Here is a 19,198-nt window from a genome sequence, read left to right on the forward strand (position 1 = left end):
GATCCCAACCAAGCTCCAGACAGCTGCCTCTGGGTCACCGCCACCACCTTCCCCAGCTTGAGACCTGGCCCAGATTCTTCTGAGAGCCCTGCTGTGCAGCCCCAGGGGAAGGCAAATCCCTTGATTTTGACAACTACCCAGCCCAGACACCATGGGTCTAACACCACCAACCATGTGTGGGGCTTGGGGATAGAATGATTAAGGGCCACTTCTCTGCACAGACTTGGGCCAGTGTGATGACTGTTGCATCTCTGGGTCCTACAGAGCTCAAGGGGCTGGCCCAAGGTCACATAGGGAGAAGCCTGCCTGCTCCCGTAGCAGACACTTGGAGGCCAGACAGGGGCGCCAACTCAGGGTCTGGCACACAGGAGAACCCACTGATGGCTGAGGTAGCCCCTGCTGGGCCCATCTGAAGTCCAGGGACACACAATCAAGAATTTTGTTATAAATACATGTGTTTGGTGAGTGAGGGGCAACAGAGGTGGGGGAGATGCTGTACACAGCTGGTATAGGTTTGGTGGCTGAACGCCACCCAGAGGAAGACAGACAGTCCACCCGGCAGAGCCAGCCGGACAGCATTCTGGGGCCATGTAACAGTCAGTTGGTGGGCGAGCCAGCAAGGGTCTTGTCCGGGACTGGCGGGACCCAGGTGCCCCAGAGGCTCCCTGTCCGAGGTCATGGGCGGCGTCAGCAGCAGTACCCTGGCTCAGCTCACATCATTCAGGGCCTGGAAGGACACAAGGCCTTGTCAGGAGGGGGCTGGGCTGGGGGGGGGGGGTGGGGTGGGCAAGATGGCCCTTCAGGGAGCCCTGGGTACTCCCTGCCCCTTGGGGTGTGTGGGGGGGTGGCTCACCTTCCGGGCAAACTCAGGCAGGACGAAGGCTGCCCGGTGCACATCGGAGTTGTAGTATTTCAGCTGCATCTCTTCTACCTGCTTCTGCATCAGTGGCTGCAAGGGCTCCCGGAAGTTGGTGCTCTGGGGACAGGGGTGTGTCTCAGAGACGTGCTCTCCTGGGCCCCCTGCCAGGCTTCCGCCACCCCACTCCCCGCCCCCCGGCCTGGGGGCCAGTCCACTGCGGCTCACTGGGTTCTTGCTGCACAGCATGAAGCCGATCTGGCCGCTGGGGTAGGTGGGGATGGTGCAGTAGGCGTAGTCCACCACTGGGAAGAGAGACTTGCAGAAGTGCCGCATCTCCTTGATGAGGTCCAGGTGCAGCCATTGGCACTCGCCTATGGTGGTGGGGTGGGGTGGTCAGATGATGTCAGCACCAGCTAGGGGCAGCGCCTGGTCCAGCTCCAGCCGGATCCCTCCCGGCTCACCCAGCAGGACCCAGTCCACCCTAGCCCCCTCACCCTGGCAGCAGAGAATGCCGTCTTCCTTGAGAGCAGTCTTCATGAGCTGGTAGTAGGACTCCTTAAAGAGGCTCTCAGCAGGACCTGCAGAGGCAGGGGGACAAGCACCACGGGACACGGCCTGAGCCTGCCTCTGGGGGCATGAGGGCCACTCTCACCCCAAGATACACATCCACACAGCCACCAGGGGGGCAGAGCTGGGAGTTGAAGCCAGGCCTGTGGAACTCAGAAACCAACCACGAAGAGGGTGCTTTGGAGGGGTGCAGGGATCCGGTGCCCCAATGTGAAGGACTCCATGTTTTAACTCCATTCCTGGGGGATCTTGTCAGCACTGCATCAGGGCAGTCTCCACCCTGGGCCTTGGTTTAAGACTATATCCTGTGGAACTTCCCTGGTAGTCCAGTGACTAAGACTCTACATTCCTAATGCAGGGGGCTCAGGTTTGATCCCCAGGTGGGGAACTAGATCCCACGTGCTACAACTAAGACCCAGCACAGCCAAATAAAAATAAGTGTTAGAAAAGAAAAAAGATGAGATCCCTGCACACACCCTGACACTGGCCTGTCAGGGGCAGAGAGGAGGCTGAGGAGGAAACTGGGGCCTCAGTGGACCAAGGCCCCACTCTCCTCCAGGCTCTCAGCCAACTCTGGGCAGTAGCCTAGTGCCCCTACTCTGCTGAGCCATGTTTGAGGTGGTAGGTGACACCTTAGAAGGGAAAAGAGCCGCACTAGTTCTGGAGGGCCCCTCCATCCTCTATTCTGCAACTCGGGCTTGGGACACAGAGGGGAACGCTGGCCTCCCCTCTGGTGGCTGCCAGAAGCTCCAGGCCAACCCTGCTTACCCATGGGATCTGAGGAGTCAGTGATGATGACATCGAAGGCGTCCTGGTTTTGTTTCATGAACTCAAAACCATCACCCACGTGTAGGGTCAGCTTTGAGCTGGAGTAGCCAATGGCCATGCTGGGCAGAAACTTCTTGGAGACTTGAATGACATCCTGGGGAGGGGATGGGAGGGAACATGTTAGGCCACAGGGGTTGTGGAACCCGGAGCCAGAGTTGAGTGGGACCCCTTCTCAGAGCCTGATTCACCTTAGACAAACCATTCCTTTGTGGAACCTCAGTTTGCATATCTGTATACAGCAGGGAGCAGCTTGGTACCTCCCCTTCTCAGAGGGCTGACTCCCACCAGCAGCTTGGCCCACACCTCCACCACCCCTGCTCCCCCTCCCCAAACCCAACAGCCCCAGGAGAGTGGTTTCTTTGCTATTTCAGAGGGCTGGAATTCCACCTGGCCTGTATGCCTTACTACACACACCTTTATCAGATAACCCTTTGACTCCTAAGTTGAATGTCAACTCCAAGGAGGCAGGGACTAGACCTGCCGATGCACCAGTGAACCCGGCACCTAAATGCTCACGAAAGGTTAAGCAACTTGCCCGAAGGTAAACAGTCAATTCAGGGCAAACTGGGACTTGAACCCAGACCCACCCAGCTGTGCGCTCACCTCGTCAATCTCGCACTGGACCACGGACTCCACAGAGGAATGCTTGACCACCTCCCGCAGGACGCCTCCATCCCCGCCCCCAATGATCAGCACCTGCCAAGTTGAGGAAGAGTCAGCCAGGAGCGGGGCATGAGCCCAACCAAACAGGCTCCAGCGGAGTTAAGTGGCCGGGCTCTCTGCCCCCTAAACTGCACTGAGCAGACAGAGCTCCCTGGAACAATTTCTCAGGCCCCCTGTGTCACAAACCTAATCATTTCATAGTCCACTTTGTCCCCTTTTCCTGGGAACTCCTGCCAAGGCTGCTCCATCTCAAGCTTCAGGCCTCAGCTCGGGTGTTAGCCCCCACTCTAGGCCCCTCGTCCTCCGCTATCACTTCTCTGACAACCCTTTGGGGAGGGCTGAGCACTGGACACTCCTGGGGCCCCCAGCACTGTTCTGGGGGGCTATCCCTGGGCCCAGGGCTGGATCTAGCTGGGATGGGGTACCTTGCGTGGGTTGGGGTGGCTGCAGAGGGGCAGGTTGGCGATCATCTCCTGGTAGGAGAACTCGTCCCTCTCGGTGCACTGGATAACGCCGTCCAACACCAGCACATTTCCGTAGCTCTTACTGAGGGCGGGAGTGACAGTCAGCGACCTGGGCTCCTCGGGAAGGGGGCAACGTGCCCCCCACTCGCCCAGGGTGAGAAGAATCTCTCCCAACCTGCCGAGGGGGCTCCAGGGGTGAGTCCGGGGGGTGACACGTGGCGAGGATCGGCGGGCGGGCCCGCTGGGTGGAGGCTGGACGCGGGGTCCCGGCTCTGACGTGTCCGGGACTGACACGTGGAGCTCGGCGCAGCGGGTCGGCGCAGATTCCGGCTCCCTCCCCGCCGAGGAGGACCGCCCGAAAAGCCGGTCCCCAGCCCAGCGAGAAGGATGCGGGTTGGGGAGGGGACGGAGGTTAGAGACGGGCCTAGTTCACGAGAACTTCTGACAGTTTTGCCGGGGAAGGAGCGGGCAGAGACGGCCGGGGGCGTCCGGAGGTAAAGCGCGCAAGACAGGGGTCAGGCAGGAAGAGGGTCGGGCCGGGCCGAGCCCAGGGCTGGAGTGCCGGCGGGCTGCGCGGGGCCGGGCGGCCGGGGCGCGGGGCCGGGCGGGCGCGGGTACCTGCGGAAGACGAGGATATCCTGGTACCGCGAGCGTTGATGGTGTAGCAGCTGCTCCACCTGCAGAGACAGGGCCTGGCCGGGCCACAGGCTGCACGTCTCGCGGAACCAGCCCTCGCGGATGGCAGCGGGGCCGGGGGCGGCGGGGCCGTCGGGGCCAAACTCCATGGCGGGCGGGCGGGCGGGCGGTGCGGGGCGCGGGCCCGGGACTGCAGGCCGCGCGGAGCCGCAGCACAACGGGACCAACTCCGCCCGCCGCTCGCGCGGCAACCTAACCCGGCCGGCGGGGCGGGGCCTGTTGCCAGGGGCGGGCCCCAAGCCCTCCAGTGGCGGCGCCTGTGCGCGGCGGCCCGGCGGCCCCGCCCCCTCCGGCGTCCGAGCGCATTCATTGGTCTCCGACCTGCAGCGCTGCGTCCAGTGGCTGAGGCGGGCCGTCCGTCTGCGGCAGCAGGCTAGTGCGGCAGCTTCTCTGGGCCACGTGGGGCCGGGCTCGGGGAGGCACAGACTGGCCCTAGAGGGAGCGAGGGGTACCCGACTCCGCAGGGGAAACCTGAGCTGACATCTCGGGCCCGGAGCGGCGTGTTCGATCGCGGAGAAGTCAGGGCTGCCGGCTTGAACCTTTGGGCTGGAAACACTGGACCGGGTGGCTACACTCTCGAAAGAAGAGTTAACGTTGTTTCGCTTTAGCTAGAGTAGAATGTATCATCTTTACCGCGTACGCAGATTTGGGTCCGTGTTGGACTTAAGCAAAGCAGTGTGCTTGGTCGGGGGCACAACGAGGGTTTTATTTACTTCAGAAGAGCCATCACAGCCCCAGGACTTAAGCTCGATTTAGGCATTTCTCCTTAGATTCTCTGATCCTTGGGCGTATGGCTGCTGAATGAGAAAGAGTTCTTTTCTAAACGAGTTTCTAAATTTACCAGCAGTGTCCCGGAAGAGGCCAACACATGCATATTCAGCACCAAAAAAGACTGGCACACAGGGTTTTTGTTTTGTGGGTTTTTTTTTTTTTTTGACAAACTGGGCCTGGCTCCTTGAAAGGTGGGCGGGAATGTGCTTTCTGATTCTGTGAAAATGTCAAGGAACTTTTCTGAATCACATTAAGCATGCTAATTACCAAATATTAAATGCTAATTGCTGTACATGCTTAGTTCTTCGCATGCCAGGGCAGGGAGGTGAAACTGGTATAAGCCACGGGTGACATTATGACAGGGGTGTTTTTTTGAGGGACTTTTTGTAATGCTGAAAGCTCAGCTTCTCTGTATACTGGGGCAGAATCAAATCTCAGAGACAGTTTTGGGTGGTACTTCACCCAAATACTATACCTTTTCTACTGGAAAGGGTAGCTTTCTTTCTTCGCCAGGTAAAGGGGGATACAGAGGATTCATGCCCTCAAAACCATGTGTCCCCAACTTGGGGAAGACAGTGACGAGTTTTCTAGGCACTGTTTAAAGAGGGCATGATCAGCTCGTGGACATTCTTCTAATAGGTTGGTGGTGAAGTAAGTAGGAGTCCACATCGTCAACCTTCAAGTCAAACTGGTATGAGGTCCATGTGCTTGTGGGCAGCATCAGTTCAGTTCAGTTGTTCAGTCATGTCCAACTCTTTGTGACACCATGGACTGCCGCACGCCAGGCTTCCCTGTCCATCACCAACTCCCAGAGCTTGCTCAAACTCATGTCCATCAAGTCAGTGATGCCATCCAACCATCTTATCCTCTGTCATCCCCTTCTCTTCCTGCCTTCAGTCTTTCCCAGCATCAGGGTCTTGTCTAAGGAGTCAGCTCTATGCATCAGGTGGCCAAAGTATTGGAGCTTCAGCTTCAGCATCAGTCCTTCCAATGAATATTCAGGACTATTTCCTTTAGGATTGACTGGTTGGATCTCCTTGGAGTCCAAGGGACTCTCAAGAGTCTTCTCCAAAACCACAGTTCAAAAGCATCAATTCTTCAGCAATCAGCTTTCTTTATGGTCCAACTCTCACATCTGTGCCTACTGGAAAAACCATAGCCTTGACTAAATGGACCTTTGTTGGCAAAGTAATGTCCCTGCTTTTCAATATGCTGTCAAGGTTGGTCATAGCTTTTCTTTCAAGGAGCAAGTATTTTTCATTTCATGGCTGCAGTCACCATCCACAGTGATTTTGGAGCCCAGGAAAATAAAGTCTGCCACTGTTTCCATTGTTTCTCCATCTATTTGCCATGAAGTGATGGGATCGGATGCCATGATCTTAGTTTTCTGAATGTTGAGTTTTTTCTCCAGCTTTTTCACTCTCCTCTTTCCCTTTGATCAAGAGGCTTTTCTTTGCTTTCTGCCATAAGGGTGGTGTCATCTGCTATCTGAGGTTACTGATATTTCTCCTGGCAATCTTGATTCCAGCTTGTGCTTCATCCAGCCTGGCATTTCGCATGAGGTATTCTGCATAGAAGTTAGATAAGCAGGGTGAAAATATACAGCCTTGATGTACTCCTTTCCCAATTTGGAACCAGTCCGATGCTCCATGTCCAGTTCTAACTATTGCTTCTTGACCTGCATACAGATTTCTCAGGAAGCAGGGAAGGTGGTATGGTATTCCCATCTCTTGAAGAATATTCCACAGTTTGTGGTGATCCACACAGTCAAAGGCTTTTGCATAGTCAACAAAGCAGAAGCAGATGTTTTTCTGGAAGCAGATGTTTTCTCTTGCTTTTTCTATGACCCAGTGGATGTTCGCAACTTGATCTCCGGTTCCTCTGTCTTTTCTAAATCCAGCTTGAACAACTGGAAGTTCTCAGTTCACGTACTGTTGAAGCCTTCCTTGGAGAATTTTCAGCATTATTTTGCTAGTGTATGAGGTGAGTGCGATTGTGCGGTAGTTTGAACATTCTTTGGCATTGCCTTTCTTTGGCATTGGAATAAAAACTGACTTTTTCCAGTCCTGTGGCCACTGCTGAGTTTTCCAAATTTGCTGGCATATTGAGTGCAGCACTTGACCAGCATCATCTTTTATGACTTGAAATAGCTTAACTGGAATTTCATCACCTCCACTAGCTTTGTTCGTAGTGATGCTTCCTAAGGCCCACTTGACCTCACATTCCAGGATGTCTGGCTCTAGGTGAGTGATCACACCATCACGGTTATCTGGGTCACTTTTTTGTATAGTTCTTCTGTGTATTGTTGCCACCTCTTCTTAAAATTTTCTGCTTCTGTTAGGTCCATATCATTTCTGTCCTTAATTGTGCCCATCTTTGCATGAAATGTTCCCCTGGTATCTCTAATCATCTTGAAGAGATCTCTAGTCTTTCCCATCCTATTATTTTCCTCTATTTCTTTGCACTGATCACTGAGGAAGGCTTTCTTATTTCTCCTTGCTATTCTTTCAAACTCTGCATTTAGATGGGTATATCTTTCCTTTTTTCCTTTGCCTTTCACTTCTCTTTTCTCAGCTATTTGTAAGGCCTCCTAGACAACCATTTTGGCTTTTTGCCTTTCTTTTTCTTGGGGATGGCTTTTATCACTGCCTTCTGTACAATGCCACAAACCTCTGTCCATATTTCTTCAGGTACCCTGTCTATCAGATCTAATCCCTTGAATCTATTTGTCACTTCCACTGCATAATCATAACAGATTTGATTTAGGGCATACCTGAATGGTCTAGTGGTTTTCCCACTTTCTTCAATTTAAATCTGAATTTGGCAATAAGGAGTTCATGATCTGAGCCACAGTGAGCTCCTGGTCTTGTTTTTGCTGACTGTATAGGGCTTCTCCATCTTTGGCTGCAAAGATGACTTGCAATCAATCTGATTTCAGTATTGGCCATCTGGTGATGTCCATGTGTAGAGTCTTCTCTTGTGTCGTTGGAAGAGGGTGTTTGCTATGACCAATGCGTTCTATTGGCAAAACTCTACTAGCCTCTGCCCTGCTTCATTCTGTACTCCAAGGCGAAACTTGCCTTTACTCCAGTTATCTCTTGACTTCATCCTTTTACATTCCAGTCCCTTATGGTGAAAAGGACATCTTTTTTTGGTGTTAGTTCTAGAAAGTCTTTTAGGTCTTCATAGACCTGTTAAATCCTGTTTCCCTATCCCTGTGGGCAGCATACCATTGTTAATCACTAACTTCTCCCTCCTGGAGGGGGTTTCCATATCTGCAAAATAGATCAAAGATAATGTTGTCTACTGGAGATATGCTACTGGAGATCAGTGGAGAAATAACTCCAGCAAGAATGAAGGGATGGAGCCAAAGCAAAAACAACACCCAATTGTGGATGTGACTGGTGATAGAAGCAGGGTCCAATGCTGTAAAGAGCAATATTCCATAGGAACCTGGAATGTTACGTCCATGAATCAAGGCAAATTGGAAGTGGTCAAACAGGAGATGGCAAGAGTGAACGTCGACATTCTAGGAATTAGCAAACTAAAATGGACTGGAATGGGTGAATTTAACTCAGATGACCATTATATCTACTACTGTGGGCAGGAATCCCTTAGAAGAAATGGAGTAGCCATCATAGTCAACAAAAGAGTCTGAAATGCAGTACTTGGATGCAATCTCAAAAATGGCAGAATGATCTCTGTTTGTTTCCAAGGCAAACCATTCAATATCATGGTAATCCAACTCTTTGCCCCGACCAGTAACGCTGAAGCTGAAGTTGAACGGTTCTATGAAGACCTACAAGACCTTTTAGAACTAACACCCAAAAAAGATGTCCTTTTCATTATAGGGGACTGGAATGCAAAAGTAGGAAGTCAAAAACCACCTGGAGTAACAGGCAAATTTGGCCTTGGAGTACAGAATGAAGCAGGGCAAAGACTAATAGAGTTAACAAGAGAACATACTAGTCACACCCTCTTCCAACAACACAAGAGAAGACTCTACACATGGACATCACCAGATGGCCAACACTGAAATCAGATTGGTTGCAAGTCATCTTTGCAGCCAAAGATGGAGAAGCCCTATACAGTCAGCAAAAACAAGACCAGGAGCTCACTGTGGCTCAGATCATGAACTCCTTATTGCCAAATTCAGATTTAAATTGAAGAAAAGTGGGAAAACCACTAGACCATTCAAGTATGACCTAAATCAAATCCCTTATGATTATACAGTGGAAGTGACAAATAGGTTTAAGGGACTAGATCTGATAGACAGAGTGCCTGATGAACTATGGATGGAGGTTAGTGACATTGTACAGGAGACAGGGATCAAGACCATCCCCAAGAAAATGAAATGCAAAAAAGCAAAATGGCTGTCTGAGGAGGCCTTACAAATAACTGTGAAAAGAAGAGAAGCAAAAAGCAAAGAAGAGAAGGAAAGATATTTGAATGCAGAGTTCCAAAGAATAGCAAGGAGAGACAAGAAAGCCTTCCTCAGTGATCAGTGCAAAGAAATAGAGGAAAATAATAGAATGGGAAAGACTAGAGATCTCTTCAAGATGATTAGAGATACCAAGGGAACATTTCATGCAAAGACGGGCACAATAAAGGACAGAAATGGTATGGACCTAACAGAAGCAGAAGATATTAAGAAGAGGTGGCAAGAATACACAGAAGAATTGTACAATAAAGTGGCCCAGATAACCATGATGGTGTGATCACTCACCTAGAGCCAGACATCCTGGAATGTGAGGTCAAGTGGGCCTTAGGAAGCATCACTACGAACAAAGCTAGAGGAGGTGATGGAATTCCAGTTGAGCTATTTCATATCCTAAAAGATGATGCTGGTCAAGTGCTGCACTCAATATGCCAGCAAATTTGGAAAACTCAGCAGTGGCCACAGGACTGGAAAAGGTCAGTTTTCATTCCAATCCCAAAGAAAGGCAATGCCAAAAATGAATGCTTAAACTACTGCACAATTGCACTCATCTCACACGCTAGTAAAGTAATGCTCAAAATTCTTCAAGCCAGGCTTCAGCAATATGGGAACTGTGAACTTCCAGATGTTCCAAGCTGGTTTTATTAAAGGGAGAGGAACCAGAGATCAAATTGCCAACATCCATTGGATCATAAAAAAAGCAAGAGAGTTCCAGAAAAACCTCTATTTCTGCTTTATTGACTATGCCAAAGCCTTTGACTGTGCGGATCACAATAATCTGCAGAAAATTCTGAAAGAGATGGGAATACCAGACCACCTGACCTGCCTCTTGAAAAATCTGTATGCAGGTCAGGAAGCAACAGTTAGAACTGGACATGGAACAACAGACTGGCTCCAAATTGGGAAAGGAGTACATCAAGGCTGTATATTGTCACCCTGCTTATTTAACTTATATGCAGAGCACATCATGAGAAACGTTGGGCTGGAAGAAGCACAAGCTGGAATCAAGATTGCCAGGAGAAATATCAATAACCTCAGATATGCAGATGACACCACCCTTATGGCAGAAAGTGAAGAAGAACTAAACAGCCTCTTGATGGAAGTGAAAAAGGAGAGTAAAGCAGTTGGCTTAAAACTCAACATTCAGAAAACTAAGGTCATGGAATGTGGTTCCATCACTTCATGGCAAATAGATGGGGAAACAGTGGAAGACTATTTTCTTGGGCTCCAAAATCACTGCAGATGGTGACTGCAGCCATGAAATTAAGACACTCCTTGGAATAAAAGTTATGACCAACCTAGACAGCATATTAAAAAGCAGAGACATTACTTTGCCAACAAAGGTCCACCTAGTCAAAGCTATGGTTTTTCCAGTAGTCATGTATGGATGTGAGAGTTGGACTATAAAGAAAGCTGAGCGCCGAAGAATTGATGCTTTTTGAACTGTGGTGTTGGAGAAGACTCTTAAGAGTCCCTTGGACTGCAAGGAGATCCAACCAGTCCATCCTAAAGTAGATCAATCCTGAGTGTTCATTGGAAGGACTGCTGTTGAAGCTTAACCTCCAGTACTTGGCCACCGGATGTGAAGAGCTGACTCCTTAGAAAAGACCATGATGCTGGGAAAGATTGAGGGCAGAAGGGGACAACAGAGGATGAGATGGTTGGATGGCATCACTGACTCGATGGACATGAATTTGGGTAAACTCCAGGAGTTGGTGATGGACAGGGAGGCCTGGTGTGCTGTGGTCCATGAGGTCACAAAGAGTCAGACACAACTGAGTGACTGAACTGACCTGAACTGAATGTTGTATATATCTGTTGATAGAGAAATAGTATTGATTGTTTCTTCATGGTCTTGAATCCCCTCCCTTCCCTAATTAACAACTGCTTGAATCTGCCCACTGAAACTCAGAGAAGTTCCCGGAGGCTGAATAAAGGCTGTTTCCTATAATGACAGGAATGGGAGACATGAAGGCCTTGTGCCCAAGAGCCCCACAGGGCCCTGCATGGGATCAATACCCTACTTTTCTTTGATACTCCTCAACCTTGAGACCAGATATTGGATGAGAAATGGGAATAATTGTTTTTGGGTAGAACTCAGCAGAGGATGGGATTCCCTGGTGGCTCAGAAGGAAAAAAATCTGCCTTCAATGCAGGAGACCCGGGTTCGATCCCTGGGTCCGGAAGATCCCCTGGAGAAGGGAATGGCAACCCACTCCAGTATTCTTGCCTGGAGAATCCCATGGACAGAGGAGCCTGGTGGGCTATACTTCGTGGGGTCACAGAGAATCAGACATGACTGAGCAACAAACACACACACACACATCAGAGAAACTTGGGTTTGGGGCAACTCAAGCTTTAATCCCCACTTTGGTTTTATCTTTCCCCAAATCTTTCAGGGAATGGAGTGATGACCACTGTAACTACTTCAAGCTGAGATGAGGCATAGTCCTGCCTAACTTTGGGAGAATAGATATTGAATTGGAAATAGTTGAGTTCCATGTCCTGGATCCAGGTCTCATATGATTAAGATCTCAATCCCTTGTTCTGCCATTTTGGTGCAGCAGACCCAGATAGAGGTAAAGGGAATGACAGCTAGAACTTTAGTAGACAGAATAGATCTCATTTCCTTAGGAATTCGGGAGAATAAGTCTCAAGACCAGTCTGGAACTGGCACTTCAGAGAGACTTATTGTAGCCAAGCCATTCCCTACATGGGGAAAACCCATGAAAATCCAGGGGAGACCTGGAAATAGGAAGCTGGCCACATAACAAGCAGTTAGAATGACTGAAAGAATCAGCATATGAATCTATAGGTAGAAGGCATAAGAAAGGGTAAGAACACAGAACTTTCATTCTGCTTGTTGGAACAAATACAATGTCTGCTTCTCAGGAGACTGCTTGATGACTTGGCTAGTCACCTGGTAATCTTTTTACTCTGGTGTGATGTACCCACAGTTTTACACCATCCAATTTTAGAGAGGTGTGAATAGGAAGTAGTAATAAGAATGTTATAGGGTCCATTCCTTTATTTTCAAGTTGCTGCTCAGGTTATTGCCTTTTTCACATTTTCAGTAGCATTTGGTTTCTTGCTTTGAAGGGATGGAAGGAAGCTTCTGGGTGGGGGTGGGGGTGGGGGACCTGTGGAACACAAACTCATGCATAGCAGTTAATAGTTGTCCAGTCTGTTGAATATAGAAATTGGCAAGACCCTGTCCCATTTTAGATGAGCTTTTTGCATTGCTTGGCAAGAGTTTTCTTTATAACCTTATAGTTAAGAGTTTTTTCTTATAGTTTCCTTAAGAAGGGTTTTTGTCCCTTCCAATGCTTTTTCTTTTCTGACTGGAAAAGCCTCTATTCAACCTCTCAGTCTTTAGCCAAAATCTTGTTGAAGAGGGTGGGGGAATTTTAAAATACTTGCGGATTGTGATATAGCTCAGAAAATTCAAGTTTGCAACAATTCTGGAATGATCACATCCGAAATCACAACCACTATGATCACCTAGCACTCCATCTTGACCCTCAAATGCATTCCCCTCCCCAATGTTAAAGCAGATGTCACTGTTAATGATTTCATTGCTTTTCTAGATATGGGAAAATGCAAGAATTCAGGCTCATAAAATCTTCTGACAATATCTAACTACCTGAAGTCCTGTTCAGCCAGTTTTTCTCAGGGCACAGAGTGCCTCATTTCTGACCTCCATTCTGAATTCCTTTATTCAAGGGGTGTTGAAGTTCAGTGACTGTAGTGGCCATTGACTTAATCCTTGCAGAGGCAGATGGCAAGTGCCAATTTTCATTTGGCAGGGTCCCTTCAGGGTCATGTGATCATGGTTTGGGGGGCATTGAATGACCATTTCATCCCATGGTGTTAGGAATGCTTATTCCCAGGTCTGGTGAAAATAGGCCACTCAGTGTGCTGCTATTATTGGACTAGGCCTCCTTTTAACAGTGCCAAAAGACTGGACCCTTTGTGTCACTAGCCTCTTAAGGAAAATATTGCCTCTTGTTCTTCCCATATCTAGAGTTATACTGTTACAGTCATTGATCTCATATCAAATTATATATCATCGTTTTATCAGAGGCTCAGTCACATATCTGATAATGCACTAAACAACACTTTTGTAAAACAGGTAAAATAAAAAGTAACATAGCTAGCAGTATTAGTCCTTAGTATGATTTAATTGTCCCCAGCATAAGGGAGCCTGTAAATTTAAATGACCATAGCCTGGTGTTAATCTCCTGGTTGTAGATTATGGAGCATCTGATCTTTATCCAAAGATTAATTACATAGTTAGGCTTCAGAAACAAACTTAATGTTCTTCTGACAATTAGATTTTGTAACAATATGATGCACCAACAAGGAAAGTGGGTAAACATAAACCTTATTTAACAAAGCTAGAATTTAACATTCAGTGAAACCTCTTTTTTCTAGAATTACTTCCATTTTCATCAAGTACAACTGAGACTAATTTGTTTTTAAAATAAGTTTGGTCCATTGACCACATCGGTTCATCCACACTGACGCTGGTGTAATTCCTCAGTAGAAGTCTCAGATGAAAGTTTCCAAAAGAACTCTCAAGGCCAAGAAAGCCGTGTCAAAGGTCTGCCATCAGATTTTGCCTAGGTGACTTTCTCTCTTCTATAGAGGTCCTCAAAATATCAAGATCCCCACACATGCCAGAAGAGTCTTTCCCATCTGCCTGATAAGGCTGCTCAGAACCCAACAGTTTACAATGTTTAAAGGGAACAGGCAGAGGAAAAAGAAAATATCTCAATTTTACTTACGGAGGTATAATTTACCAAACTGTTGTAAATCATAACCAACTTGAGGGGAAGGGCTTCCCTATATCTGGAAAACATGAGTCAAAACCAGTGACATTTCAGAAAAAACCCATAAAATTATTACTATATTCAACCGTCCATTTAGTAACCAATCCTCTTTGTAACTTTTTATGAAGAGATCAGGTTTTCCCTTAGGACTTTTTTTTCCTTCCCCAGTTCCCCAGTGAGATTTAGCAGACTACAACAATGTTGCTGTTGTTCAGTCCCTGAGTCACGTCCAACTGGTTTCAACCCCATGGCCTTCAACATGCCAGGCTCCTCTGTCCTCCACTATCTCCTGGAGTTTGCTCAAATTCATGTCCATACATGAATATACATGAATACAACAATAGCCATCTATAAGTCACAGAAAGACTTTAAAAAGTCATAAACATTTGGTCACAATGGGGTTGACAAAAGAAACTGAGTTATTGTGACATGCAACATTTTAAAACAACTAGAAATAATGACTGATAACATTTTACTAAGGCATACCAGATTTTTAGAAATTCCATGAAATTTAACATACTAATTATTAAGTATTTCTCTCTGAAGCCTTGGTCTTCTGCTGCAGCTTAGTTGCTTCAGTCATGTCCAACTCTGTGTGATCCTATGGACTACAGTCTGCCAGGTGCCTCTGCCCATGGGATTCTCTAGGCAAGAGTATTGGAGTGGGTTCCCATGCCCTCCTCCAGGGGATCTTCCCAACCCAGGGATCAAACCCAGGTCTCCTGCATTGCAGGCAGATTCTTTGCTGCTGAGCCACCAGGAAGCCCTTTTAGAATCTATCAAACAATACTTACTTAACCAAAGTAAAAGATTTCAATGGGAAATACAGATTACCTAAAAGTAAAGGAACTCACAAGCTGTCATCTAAAGCAGAAGTCCAAGAAAACTTTGCAGGGTGAAACCAAATCTCTAGCCCACTCCCAATTAAATCCATGTACCCAATTAGATTTAATCTAATCTAAAAAAATCCTATGGAAATAAACCCTGAATATTCATTAGAAAGACTGATGTTGAAGTTGAAGTTCCAATACTTTGGCTACCTGATGTGAAGAGCTGACTCCCTGGAAAATATCCTGATGCTGGGAAAGACTGAGGGCAGGAGGAGAAGGGACTGCAGAGGATGAGATGGTTGGATGGCATCACTGACTCAATGGACATGAATTTGAGCAAACTCAGGAGATGGTGAAGGACAGGTGAACCTGGCATGCTGTAGTCCATGGGGTCTCTAAATTGGGTACTATTAGCAACTGAATAGCAAAGAGTTTTGTAAACATACCCTACAAGGGGGCTACAAGATGCAACAAAGTTCTGGTTGCCCATAACAAGGCTAGTCCAAAAGGGAAAATCCCAACCAACATTCCATCACAGGCAAAGCCTGATGGAATAGGGAAGGATTCCCTGGTGTTGCCACATGGGAGCCCTGTTGTTTATTCGCTAAATCATCTTTGTGATCCAGGGGACTGTAGTCCTCCAATCTCCTCTGCCCATGGAATATTACAGGTAAGAATATTGGAGCAGGTTGCCATTTTCTCCTCCAGGGTATCTTCCTGACCCAGGGATCAAATGAACGTTTGTCTCCTGCACTGGCAGGCAGATTCTTTACTGCTGAGCCACGAGGGAAGCCCATAATAACTTCCATGCTAATGTCTGACTCTGTGACCCCATGGGCTGTAGACTTTGTAGCCAATGTAGACATTCTTCCAATGGGTTGGTGGTGAGCTAAGTAGGAGTCCACATCATCAACCTTCAGGTCCAACTGATGTGGGGTCTACAAGCTTATGGGCAACATACCATCATTAATCACTAACTTCTCCCACCTAGAGGGGGTTTCAGTCTCTGCAGAGCAGCTCAGAGATACTGTTGTGTGTATCCTTTGATGGGGAAACAGGACCTTGCCCCAAAGCTGCTCTTGACTGTTTCTCCCTGGGCTCACATCCCCTTCCTTCCCTAATTAACAGCGGCTTGAATCTGCCCATTGGAACTCAGGAAAGTTCATGGGGGCTGAATAAAAGCTGTTTCCTATAATCAAAGAAATGGGGGACACAGAAAGTTCTTGTGCCCAGGAGCCCCACAGGTCCCTGCATGGGATCAACTGCAACCTCCACTTGGAGGTGGGAAGCCTGCATCCTCTTGACCCAGATGAAAAACACACTGGTGTTTGTTAGTACAAGCCTCACGCCTTATAGCAATGAGCCTTGATTGAGCTAAACTCCTTTTAAACGGGAAGTGAGCCAAGGCACTAAAAGAATTGCTAGGCAATTATGTGGAAGCTTGGATGGGAGAAGAGTTTGGGGGAGAATGTGTGCTGTGTGCTTAGTCACTCAGTCATGTCCAACTCTTTGCGACCCCATGGACTGTAGCCTGCCAGGCTCTTCTGTCCATGGGGATTCTCCAGGCAAGAATAGTGGAATGGGTTGCCATGCCCTCTTCCAGGGGATCTTCCCAACCCAGGGATTGAACCCAGGTCTCCCTCATTGCAGGCAGATTCTTTATCATCTGAGTCACCAGGGAAGCCCAAGAATACTGGAGTGAGTAGCCTGACCCTTCTCCAGGGGATCTTCCTGACCCAGGGGTCAAACCAGAGTCTCCTGCATTGCAGGTGGATTCTTTACCAGCTGAGCTACTAGGGAAGCTCTTGGGGGAGAATGGATACAAGTGTATGTATGGCTGAATCCCTTTGCTGTTCACTGGAAACTCTCACAACATTGTTAATTGGCAATGTTGTTGTGACTGCTTCCCTGGTGGCTCAGATGGTAAAGAGTCTGCCTGCAAAGCAGGAGACCCAGGTTCGAACTTTGGGTTGGGAAGATCTCCTGGAGAAGGGACTGGCTTACCCACTCCAGTATTCATGCCTAGAGAATCCCCATGGACAGAACAGCCTGGTGGGCTACAGTCCATGGGATCACAGAGTCAGACATGACTGAGCAACTAACACTTTCACTTACGTTGTTGTTCAGTCACGAAGTCATGTCCAACTCTTTTTGATCCCATGGACTGTAGCACACCAGGCTTTCCCGTCTTTTACTCTCACCTGAGGAGTTTGCTCAAATTCATGTCCATTGAGTTGGTGATGCTATCCAACCATCTCATTCTCTGTCTGCCCCCTTCTCCTTTTACCTTTGCTATATCCTAACACAAAATAAAAAGTTGTTTTTAAAAAAAGAATTGCTAGGAGATGGCTCCCTTGGAACTGTTAACCTACCCAGGGTCAGGATCACACAGCCGATGAGACAGATAACCCATGCCAGTTACTGCAGGCTTGACTGGGTTCAGCCCTGTACTTGGGTCATGGTGCTCACATCACAGCCTGCACATCAAGACACTTATACATACTCTGAGTTGTGACAGCCTGCTTACTTCTGTGTGCCCCGAGCCAGACTGTAAGCAGACTAGGGATGGTGTTTATAGCTGGCAGCACTGGTTAACAGGCTGAGTGAACGTGGGCGGCCAGGACGCAGGCCCAAGTACCCGGTGGAATCAGCTGTCTTGGCTTCCGCCCAGGCACTGCACAGCTGAGCCCAGGTTGGGCCCCTGGCATTCCTGGGGCACTGCATGGGGGTGGGGGTGGGGCAGTGGGAGGTCAAGTCTGTCCCGTCCCTCCTGCAAGCTACACAAAGCTGTTCCAGCATGTGCATCCACAAATGAGGACAATAAATGACACCCTTGACCCTCCTGTAGAGGAGATGGAGCTGTGGTCTTGGCCTCAAATACCAACAGCAAACGGGACCTCAGGGATAGTTTGTACAGTAGTAGCACAGACCTTCCAAACTGAAAGAAAATGAAGGTCCTGAATACATTTTAAGTGAAAAAGTCCCCAGATGTACAGGGACCATGAGCCCAGAAAGGTCACCCAGTTTCAGATCACAAGGAGGAAAAACTAGTTTTGCCAGAAGTAGCCACTGTCATATAGCCCACTTAAATCTATAACTGACAGGCAACTCAGGACGGGGAAACCTGAAATGTTCCCTTGCATTCAGACCAATGTGCGCTTACAACTCAGTGGTAAAGCGGTACAGTTCAACAGGTCAACTGTCTCAACCTCCTAAGGGTAGCTAGTTTATAAGAGGACAGGAGCGGGTGAATGGCCGCCATGCAAGGCGATGGGGCTGCCACAGGGAAGGAATGTGTTTCTGTCACTGATTAGCACTTGGGAGTCATTTTTTAAGCATTGTGTGTAGCCAGGTAGACAGCTGTGGTTCTGAATGTGAACGAGTTTGGCCAGTACATGGTGTTACTTGGTTGAAAATGCATATGGCAAGCTTCCTGAGGGCCACAAACAGCAGTGTACCTTCCTTGAGCAAAAAGCCCTTCTGCTCAGCTTCTGCTCTTAAATTCTCTACCTCCAACCCCACTCGGTCCTGTCAGGTTGTCTTCCCAGAGTGCAGGGCCCTTCACAGCTTCCACAGTTCGGAATCACCAAGCAGTTCCCGACTGACACGTACTCCCCAACCCCCACCTCACGCTCCTCCCTGGTCCTTGAGGATCCAATCAATCTCCCCACGACTTCAAGCTTCAATGAAGTGGCACTACAGATGTTCTCCAAACCCCCAAGGCTCTTGGCTCCATCCCTTGGCTCAGTGATCTAGGACTTTGGGGTTTCAGGAACACATAAAATTTCAAAAAACACACTGGGGCACTGATATCAGGTTGCCAACTTTTTTTTTTTTTGCAAAATAAGACACTTAGAAAAGACCTCTACTTGTACAGTTTACAGTCTCCATCTTATTAAAAAACAAAATCAGGACTTCCCTGGCGGTTCAGTGGTTGAGACTCTGCACCTCCACCACATGGGGCACAATTTGATCTCTGGTTGGGGAAGTTCCACGTACAGTGCAGTGTGGAAAAAACAAAAGTCGTAAAATGACAACAAAAAACACGACTAAATGAGCAAGGATAACTTCCAAATACAGGACAAGGAATCATTTTACCTCCATGAAAAATTTACTACATCGTCACTGCTATTCATTTCACCTCTGAAAGGTGGTGAGCCCACTAAACATGAGGCTCCCTGCCATGCTTTCAGCACTTGGTCTTCAGACTTAAGCACACACAGAAGAACAACTAGGAGAGTTCGGACTGG

General features: G+C 48.2%; 1 protein-coding gene across 1 annotated transcript; it reads right to left on the bottom strand.

The window, feature by feature from the left end:
- Positions 1 to 437: 437 nt before the first annotated feature.
- SRM (spermidine synthase) lies at positions 438 to 4,281 on the bottom strand. The gene is made up of 8 exons (XM_070474280.1): positions 4,000 to 4,281; positions 3,343 to 3,463; positions 2,858 to 2,950; positions 2,195 to 2,348; positions 1,354 to 1,437; positions 1,085 to 1,230; positions 854 to 976; positions 438 to 727 (listed from the first exon to the last, which is right to left on the bottom strand). The coding sequence occupies exons 1-8, from the start codon at positions 4,164 to 4,166 to the stop codon at positions 707 to 709; spliced, it is 909 nt and encodes a 302-aa protein (XP_070330381.1). The 5' UTR covers positions 4,167 to 4,281; the 3' UTR covers positions 438 to 706.
- Positions 4,282 to 19,198: the final 14,917 nt, after the last annotated feature.

This window comes from Odocoileus virginianus, chromosome 11 (assembly GCF_023699985.2).
Source record: "Odocoileus virginianus isolate 20LAN1187 ecotype Illinois chromosome 11, Ovbor_1.2, whole genome shotgun sequence".
Classification (NCBI taxonomy): domain Eukaryota; kingdom Metazoa; phylum Chordata; class Mammalia; order Artiodactyla; family Cervidae; genus Odocoileus; species Odocoileus virginianus.